Consider the following 9,957-nt stretch of genomic DNA (forward strand, 5'->3'; position numbering starts at 1 on the left):
ATCATATTGTAACTCAAATAATATTTCACATATATGTATAAAATGTATTTATTTGATAGAATAAACTGGGTGTTTATACATTAACAACATATAGCTATATTAATTTAAGAGTGGGATCCCTCACATGAAAATGACGGAAGTCAAAATCAAAGACTGTGTTACCATGCCATTTTGGAGCTTGACACTTGTAGTCACTATCAACTTACATTATATGAGGATCCTGTAGTGTCTTTCTGTGTCGCACACAGCAAAGTATCGCTAACTCTAGGCAGCTTTGCGGTCCCTTTAAGTCTGTGACCCGGAAGTACGTCGCATTACCGGCAAGTGTACAGAGTCTCTTCCGGCCTGTGAATCTAGGCTGCGAGCGTGGATTCTTATCTGTGCTCTTAAAATATTTATTAAAATGAGTGTCCCGGCGTTTATTGATATAACGGAGGAGGATCAGGTGTGTTTGAATAATTCACAAGCATTTTTGTGCGGTTACGTTGGTATTTTAACAAAGCAAAAGTATCTTTGTTTAAGCATGCTTGTGGATGCTAACATCTGTTAGCTTTAGCTGATCTCAATACAACGTATTGACGTAGTAATAATCAATTTAACAGTTTATATTTTAAAATACGTATTATTGACGTTGCATTTAAGCTGGGCTTTGTGTTATTTAGTTGCACTGAGTTAGAAAATCCATTTCTTAAATATTACCAGGATCAATAGTCACGTTTTTGTTGTTGTTATTGACAACATTTCACAACCCACAAATATCACACAATATAACCTACTATGTTTGCCTGAATTGGTTGCTTCCCTTTGAGGGAGACACTATGATGGGGATATACATTTGTTGTTGTTATTATAAGAGGTGGCTTCATTTTTGTTGTCTTTTTAGGCGTCAGAGCTTCGGGCCTATTTGAAATCTAAAGGAGCTGAGATCTCTGAGGAGAATTCAGAAGGAGGTCTGCATGTCGATCTGGCTCAGATCATTGAAGCCTGTGATGTCTGCCTCAAAGACGATGACAAAGGTATGATATAACAGAGGTTAGAGCTTTAAAGCAAACGTGTCAAAACATTAGAATATCGAGGGAAAGTCCATTTATTTCAATAATGTGTTTCAAATAGTGAAACGTGTATGTTATATTAGTTCACTACACACAAAGTCATATATTTCAAGCCTTTGTTAGTTTCAATTTGCATTATTATGGATTGAAGACAAAAAAACAAATCCAGTATTTCACAAAATTAGAATATTTCATGTGAGCAATAAAAAAGGATATTATCTCAGTACTTTGGGCCTCCTTTTGCACTAATTGAAGCATCAAGGCGGCGTGGCATGGAGGCGATCAGCCTTTGACACAGTTGTGGTGTTATGGTAGCCCAAGTTGCTTTGATATTGGCCTTCAGCTCGTCTGCATTTCGGGGTCTCTGTTCCATCATCTTCCTTTGGACAATACCCCTTAGATTTTCAATGGGGTTTAAGTCAGGTGAGTTTTCCGGCCAATCAAGTACAGTTATTCCATGGCTATTAAACCAGGTACTGCTAGTTTTGGCTTTGTGGGCAGGTGCCAAATCCTGCTGGAAAATAAAATCATCATCTCCAAAAAGCTTGTCGGCAGCAGGAAGCATGAAGTGCACTAAAATTTCCTGGTAGACAGCTGCGTTGACTGTGGACTTGATAAAAGATAATGAACCCACACCAGCAGATCACATGCTCCCCAAACCATCACTGACTGTGGAAACTTCACACTGGACTTTTGAAGCTCTCCCAGATTTCTGAACCGCCCTTGCTTGACAATTCTCTCAAGGCTACGGACATCCCTGTCATTTGTGCACCTTTTCCAGCCACATTTTTCTGTTCCCTTTAACACTCTGTTAATATACTTCGATACTGCGCTCTGTGAGCATCCAGCTTCTTTTGCAATTGCCTTTTGAGACTTGTCCTCCTTATGGAGGGTGTCAATGATGGTCTTCTGCACAATCCTCAAGTCAGCACACTTCCCCATGATTCTGAAGCCTACTAAGCCAGACTGAGACCATTTAAAGGCTGAGGAAACCTTTGCAGGTGTTTTGCATTAATTAGCTGACTAGATTGGGACACAGGGAGCCTACAATCTTGAACTTTGTCATGATATTCTAATTTTGTGAAATACTGGATTTGTTTTTTTTAATCCATAATCATTAAAATTGAATCAAATAAAGGCTTTACATTTTACTTTGTGTGTAGTGAACTAATATAGCATACAAGTTTCACTTTTTGAAACAAATTATTGAAGTAAATGGACTTTCCCTCGATATTCTAATTTTTTTGACACATACCTGTACATTTATCATAAAAATTTTCTTATAAGCTCTCTTGTCTTCCTCTGCAGATGTGGAGAGTGTGATGAACAGCATCGTCTCCCTGTTGCTGATTCTGGAGACGGAGAAGCAGGAAGCTCTCATTGAGAGTTTATGTGAGAAGCTGGTGAAGTTTCGTGAGGGTGAACGGCCCTCGCTCAGGATGCAACTGTGAGTGTTTTTACTGCATTGTTGAAATGATTTGCAATCTCAGTTTTTTTCTAGCCATGTTCAGTTGTTTTAATTAAACTCTTTGCTTTCAGCTTAAGCAATCTCTTCCATGGTATGGATGAGAATACACCAGTGAGGTACACTGTGTACTGCAGTCTGATTAAAGTGGCGGCCACCTGCAACGCCATTGCATTCATACCTACAGAATTGGACCAGGTACAGACTTCAGCATAATGTTGGAAAATAATCATAGTATTTCCTTACCTGCTTTTAAAGTTCATCACAAGATATGTCTTTGAATCTCACAAAAAACAATGTCCAGCTCATATTTTACCTCATAATTACACAAAGGGACAAATTAAGCCCTCTTTCTACAGTTAGTAGGGATGCACCAAATGTTCGGCAACCGAAAGTAAGCAAAAAGGCAGAATAAATTATACGGAACAAAGTCATGATCAAATACAGGCGCGCACTAATGCTGCAAACAACAAAAATCATTACAAGCAACAACAGCAAGACTGTTCAGTATCGCATCGCATGTCTTTGATGGGAAGAGAAAGGGATGGTTGTTGCTGGTTACTGTATGATGACTAAAATCTGTGAAATGGCCTTAAACCATTAGCAAATAAACTATGGAACGCTATGTTGTCTAATACACGCACAAATTGTATGTATTCTGACAGCGCTGCACAAGCATGTTAGACAGGGTTTAAAGTCCATGTCTAACAAGTCCACGAAAAACCATGTTCGGTAATTGGTATTTGGCCCAGTGTTTAGTTATGTTTGGCTTTGGCCAAGAATTTTCATTTCGGCTTCAGCTTCGGCCAAGAATTTTCATTTCGATGCTTTCCTAGTTAGAAGTAATGTGTAAAAAAAAAAAAAAAGAAATGTGTAAATATATGTAAAGTGCATAATTGTACCATATACTAAATGCATCTGTAAACTAGTGATTACAAAAGTGTCCTGATGGGTGTGACTGTATTACAGTAAAGATGAGTACATTTGAGTAAATGAGGAATTACAGTAAAAAGGTGTGTGCTCCAATAATTAGAATTTGGGTTAGAAATGTATTTTTAAAAATGTGTATGATAAACAAGCTTTATTTTTTTTTTAAGTATTAGTTTACACACAAATGAAAAATGTGTCATTAATTACTCACTCTCGTGTCTTTCCAAACCCGTAAGACAAACACTGACACGGAAGAGATAAATTGTTGAATGAAGTCGTTATTTTGTGCACAAAAGGTCCCTGCTGTACTTTAAAAAAAAAAAAATTAAATGTTTATTATGATCTGGAATTTTTTTTGAGAGATTAACCTGTATAACAAACATTTGCTTTAATCCTTAAACTGATGATTTGTCTTTGTATTTGTGTAATATGGAAACAATGTTGTTGTGTGCAGGTGCGGAAGTGGATCACAGACTGGAATCTGAATACTGAGAAGAAACACACTCTGCTCCGTTTGGTGTATGATGCGCTGGTTGACTGCAAGAAGAGGTACTTGCTTGTTTGGTTTTTTTATGTCAGTTTTGTCCGGGGATTGTGAGGGATGTTTGCTTATTTGCTCTTTATACTCTGTGTTTTTCAGTGAAGCAGCAGCCAAAGTGATGGTAGAGTTACTGGGTAGTTACACAGAGGACAATGCTTCACAAGCCCGAGTGGATGCACACAGGTATGGCTTTATCTTGCCGGTTCTCTCAGTTTAGATATGCTATTTAGATTTATGCAACTATTACAGAAGTTTCAAACGCTCACCAATGCTCCAGAAGAAAAAAACGATCCATTAAAAGCCAGGGGTGAAAACTTTTGAACAGAAGATGTGTACATTTTTCTTATTTTGCCTAAATATCTTTTTTCTTTTAGTACAGCCCTTCAAGTTAAATGTACCCTGATCTTCAAATTTAAAAAGCTCTTAATGCAGTGTTTTTCCTTCTGAAGCATCATAAATCTTCTGTAATAGTTGCATATGAGTCCCTCAGTTGTCCTCAGTGTTAAATGATGGATCTCAAAATCACACAGTCATTGTTGGAAAGGGTTCAAATACACACATTGCTGAAGGTCCTGAAGGATTTTTCTGAAGAACAGCAGGCAGACAAACAAGAGACTCACGAACAGTTATCACTAAACAAAAAGTGTATGTAAACTTTTGAACGGGGTCATTGCATTTTTGTATAATCACTCTTATTTTGGTCAAATAATTGACATGTATGTAAACTTTTGTCCTCAACTGTATGCCCTGCTGTTTGTCCCAGGTGCATCGTTCGTGCCCTGAAAGACACAAACACCTATCTGTTCGACCATCTCCTGGCTTTGAAACCAGTGCGTTTCCTGGAGGGAGAACTCATCCATGATGTAAGAATACATCTCCAAAATCAATGCATACTTCATTGAACTAATTTTTAGCAATTCTCTGGATAAAACGCCTCCTTCTCGTTCCAGCTCCTTACTATCTTTGTCAGTGCAAAGCTTGCTTCTTATCTGAAGTTTTACCAGAGCAACAAAGACTTCATTGAGTCTCTCGGTGAGTACATCATGTGTAAATTAGTCTTAGATTGAACTACTTTTATAAGTACTTTGAACATCATGAAGAAAAAAGGTTCAACTTTTCATTGAGTTTATCTTTGAGTCCATAAAATACTGTATGAATTAAGAATATTAATTTTACAATAACAAATTTATATACTTATACACACAAGTTCTTTATCAAATGAAGATTCACCACTGTGCTCTTCAGTCCAGTATGTCTTGAACATATTTTACTATTGTGCTGGAGGAAATTTCAGGGTTTGAACCCAAATTTTTTTCTATCTAAAGTTTATATCTAAAGTGAACGTTAAAAACTCTATATGACTTTTTTAATTGTTCCTGCCATAGCCTTAAAACACCAAACAACCATATACATAATTTATTAAAGGGACAGTTCATCCAAAAATTAATTATTCACTCTCATGTCATTCCAAACCCATAAGACAGAACACAAATTAAGATATTATTTAGATATTTACAAATTAAAGTTTTTGATGAAATCCAAAAGCTTTTTGCTTCATATTTAAAATGACCTTTAGTAAAAAGTTATTTATCTTCTGTGCGTCGCTGCTCATCTTTTATTTGTTTTTAAATGCACCGAAGGGTTAAACACTGGCTCACACATGTCTATTGTCTGTGGTGTCACTGGGCTGCTGGAATTTGAGTCTCAGCAGTTTTGGTTCTTTCAAAAAGCAGACATTAATTAGAGAAGGATCCTCCCTGCCGGTGACCAGCGACAGCCAATTCAGACTAGTTCTGATGAAATGTTGATCTTACTGAGTTGATCACCTGCTGCACCTCCCTCTAAACCCTGAAATGGCTCATTGACCTTCTACTCATGTTGATTATTTTATAATTAACATAAACAGATTTTCTGTTGAGAGGGTGAAATACATTACAGACTACGTCAGCAGCATCTTCACCTACAGCTAATAGAGTGCAGCAGTGGCGGCCCAATTTGTCAGCGTGTTTCACTCTATTTTTCCCATCGGAAACTTTATGAATGATTAATTCATTCAGCAACATTGAAATATTGATTATTAAAAATACTATTGATTTCCTGAAGTCATTGCCTATAAAATATGTGTAGTTTTATCAATATTTAGTTAATTTTTTGACTTTAAAGCACCAGCCAGTGACATTGGTGCTTTGAGGATCAAACTGAATATTAAATGCTTCATGTTGTCTTTTCAGGTTTGTGTCATGAGCAGAACATGGCAAAAATGAGGCTGCTGACGTTCATGGGCATGGCGGTAGAGATGAAGGAGATCTTGTTCGACACCATGCAGCAAGAGCTGCAGATCGATGCTGAAGATGTGGAGGCCTTCGTCATTGACGGTACGGCTCTGATCTTTTTAAACTGTATATTAGGGTTGTGCGATATGACTATTTGTCTATTGATTGTGGACGATTAAAATGTCTCCACGATCTGCTTTTGTAGTATCGTGCTACAGCATGCCTCCATCTTAATATACTGTGCAACACGACATGCATTCATTCACTGCACTTATTCGCAGTCACAAAATACATTATTTGCATGTGATTTGAAGCCTTGCTGTTATGTTCGTCCGCACGCTGTTCTGGTATGTGCTTCATAAGCGCGTACACCCAAAGCATGCACGCTAAAAGCCTGTCAAACAGCGCCTGATTACTGGACTAAGTTATCTTTTGCTTCTGGTTCGCTGCCGATTGTCATTTAAAGGGACAGTTCACCAAAAATTACTCAGATGGTGTCCCAAAACTTTATTAAATACACCTACTATACCTGAAAATTAAAGCTTGTTTTACTTGTATGTATTGTGTATTTGTAGTCTATCTTTGTTCTTATTTTTTTTATAACAAAGATTAAAAAATTACAGATATTTATCTTTGCCTAATTTAGCCTAAACATCTTCCATTCTTTTTATTTTATATTTTGTTACTTTGTAAGGCTTTAATTTTAAAAATAGGGAAATTAGTTTGGCTGTACTGCTCAGACAGCTTGCAAAGTAGTAAAACCAACATGACAAGGAATCGTGATAAAATCGTGAATTGTGGTAATTCTCAAAAAAATAAACAAGGTGATATGATATTTTTGCCATATCGCCCACCCCTACTGTATACATGTATATTAAATGTAACTATTTTGTCATTTGCTAACTATTTGGTAATTTATGTATTTAGCTGCTGGGTTCTAAATCCAGCACAAATTTCCCTGAATATGGTAGTAAAGTAAAGTTCAAATGTATTCACCCTCTTGTAATCCAAGATGTTGCTGTCTGTCTTTCTTCAGTCACAAAGAAATTCATTTTTTTGAGGAAAACATTTCAGGATTTCTCTTCATATAATGGATATATATGGTACCCCAAAGTTTGAACTTCCAAAAAGCAGTTTAAATGCAGCTTCAAAGGGTTGTAAACATGGTCTTACCTAGTGAAACGATTGGTTATTTTCATCAAAAAAAAATGCAATTTAAATACTTTTTAACCTCAAATGCTTGTCTTGTCTTGCTCTCTCTGAACTCTGTGTATACATCGCTACTGAAGGACCAACCCAGTGTTTGCAAAGTGAACATGCAAAGATTATCAAACACCCTTAACAGAAAAGTCAAAACAGCAATGTTGGATGATTTTGAAGTTGAGCGACAACATGAGATGCAAGTTTTTCGACATACTCTAACTGTCTTGAATTGGAAAAAACAGTTCAGGGAGAGCAAGACAAGCATTTGAGGTTAATAATTATATAAATTGTATTTTTTTTATGAAAATACCAATCGTTTCACTAGATAAGACCCTTCTTCTTCGGCTGGGATCCTTTACAACCACATTTGGGATCATTTGAAGCTGCATTTAAACTGCATTTTGGAAGTTCACACTTGGGGCACTATTGAAGTCCTCTATATGAAGAAAAATCCTGAAATGTCTTCCTCAAAAAACGATTTCTTCACGACTGAAGAAAAATACATGAATATCTTAAGGGGGTTGAGTACATTATATGTAATTTTTTGTTCCGAAAGTGAACTTCTCCTTTAACCTAATCTCCCTCGTATATGTAACCTGAATGTTAAAAAACGTTGTGGCAATGTTATTGGACAACAGCGTGAATACTTACATATTGTGTTTATCTGTGAATTTCTAGCTGTTCGGACTAAAATGGTCTATTGCAAGATCGACCAGACACAGCGGAAGGTTGTGGTGAGGTGAGTTTGGAAACACACGTAAACACTTAAGTTGTTGAGCAGTAGGGTTGTGTTTGAAAATCTGCCCATACTGATGCGATTGTGTTTCTGTCTTTCTTCCTGTAGCCACAGCACACACCGCACCTTTGGCAAACAGCAGTGGCAGCAGCTGTTTGACACACTGTGCTCCTGGAAACAGAATCTGGTCACCGTGAAGAGCAGCCTCCAGACACTCTCTCCCACTGCTTGACACAGCTGCTTCTGTTTTTATACACATCCAATAAAAGACCCATGAAGACCATCATGTTTCTGCTTCACTGTCAGTGCTGTATAAAGGATAATGGACAGTCAGATGGTCAATATTGAACAAAAATGTACAGATAATGTACTCACCCCCTTGTCATCCAAGATGTTCATGTTTTTCTTTCTTCAGTCGTAAAGAAATGGTTTCTTCAGGAAAACATTTCAGGATTTCTCTCCATATAATGGACTTCAGTGGTGCCCATGAGTTTGAACTTCCAAAATGCAGGAAGAAGGGTCTTATTTAGCTAAATGATCTGTTATTTTCTAAAAACATTTACAATTTAGATACTTTTTCATCTCTACACAGAGTACACACAGAGTTTTTTTTTTTTTTTAAATAACAGATCATTTAGCTAAATAAGACCTTTCTTCCTGCATTTAAACTGCATTTTGGAAGTTCAAACTGTGGGGCACCGTAGAAGTCCATTATGTGGAGAGAAATCCTGAAATGTTTTCCTCAAGAAACATCATTTCTTTACGACTGAAGAAAGAAAGACATGAACAACTTGACTGACCAAGGGGGTGAGTACAATATCTGTACATTTTTGTTCTGAAAGTCAACTACTCCAAGTATGAGTAATAGTGAACTGTGAAATATTACTACATTACTCCTCTCAGTAACTTAAATAAATAGTTTACTCACATTCAAGCCATCCTACGAATACGATCATAGTTGTATTAAAAAATGTCCTGACTCTTCCAAGCTCTATAATGGCAGTGAATGGTGGTTAAGATTTTGAAGCAAAATAAATTGTGTCCATCATAAAAAGTACTGGAGTCATTCCACAAAACCGGTACAATTTGGATTTATACATTTTACATTTTTTTTTTACCAAAATGTATTACTTTTCTGAACACCCCACAACATTAATAACATATTTAGCTTCCAGAAAAACATATTTTTCCACCTCAGGCATCAAATCTCTATTATTATTGGTCTTTGTTTTAAGATATGGGCACTATTAGTCTTCAGCCCTGTTATAGACACTATGGGAGCTCTCTGAATATGATTATAAATGTATTTGTAATGAAAGCAACATTTTCCTACTAATCAGATGTCTCTCACACCAATTCAGTATTTGCAAATACAAAAGTTACATAAAATCTCACACGTTTGCTATAATAAATCCTGAAATGGAACTTTTGTGAGAGCAACCTCATCATTTTTGATCAAAGAAGTGGCTTAAGTTTGGAATTTAAACTAAAATGTAAATGTAACAAAGTATTTTTATGATTGTGTTCAACAAACATTAAATTTTTCATAAACTTAAAAAATAATAAAAATGTAGGTGTGATGGGGTTGAGACTAAGGTAATGGGGTTGAGAGACAAATACATCTTAAATAAATAGTTGTTTTTTTTTACTCAAATTCACTGTAAGATTTTCTATAAACACTGTATTTCATAATGTAACCAAGAAAGACAACAGATATAAATTGCAATTTAATTACTTAACACTGAGATGTGAAAATC

At 36.2% G+C, this 9,957-nt stretch overlaps 1 protein-coding gene across 1 annotated transcript; it reads left to right on the plus strand.

Annotated features, from left to right (window-relative positions):
- Positions 1 to 329: 329 nt before the first annotated feature.
- On the plus strand, positions 330 to 8,483 carry eif3m (eukaryotic translation initiation factor 3, subunit M). The gene is made up of 11 exons (XM_073850504.1): positions 330 to 445; positions 884 to 1,016; positions 2,361 to 2,499; positions 2,592 to 2,715; positions 3,902 to 3,996; positions 4,088 to 4,171; positions 4,752 to 4,851; positions 4,939 to 5,020; positions 6,220 to 6,363; positions 8,143 to 8,203; positions 8,309 to 8,483. The coding sequence occupies exons 1-11, from the start codon at positions 404 to 406 to the stop codon at positions 8,430 to 8,432; spliced, it is 1,128 nt and encodes a 375-aa protein (XP_073706605.1). The 5' UTR covers positions 330 to 403; the 3' UTR covers positions 8,433 to 8,483.
- Positions 8,484 to 9,957: the final 1,474 nt, after the last annotated feature.

This window comes from Garra rufa, chromosome 11 (genome assembly GCF_049309525.1).
Source record: "Garra rufa chromosome 11, GarRuf1.0, whole genome shotgun sequence".
In the NCBI taxonomy this organism is placed as follows: Eukaryota; Metazoa; Chordata; class Actinopteri; order Cypriniformes; family Cyprinidae; genus Garra; species Garra rufa.

What these genes read in the sequence shown, in the direction of transcription:
- eif3m (XM_073850504.1), top strand. Translation starts at nt 404, where the DNA reads ATGAGTGTCCCGGCGTTTATTGATATAACGGAGGAGGATCAG. An exon ending in ATATAACGGAGGAGGATCAG is followed by an intron (nt 446 to 883) that starts GTGTGTTTGAAT and finishes TTGTCTTTTTAG; the next exon opens with GCGTCAGAGCTTCGGGCCTA. An exon ending in CTGGTTGACTGCAAGAAGAG is followed by an intron (nt 3,997 to 4,087) that starts GTACTTGCTTGT and finishes TGTGTTTTTCAG; the next exon opens with TGAAGCAGCAGCCAAAGTGA.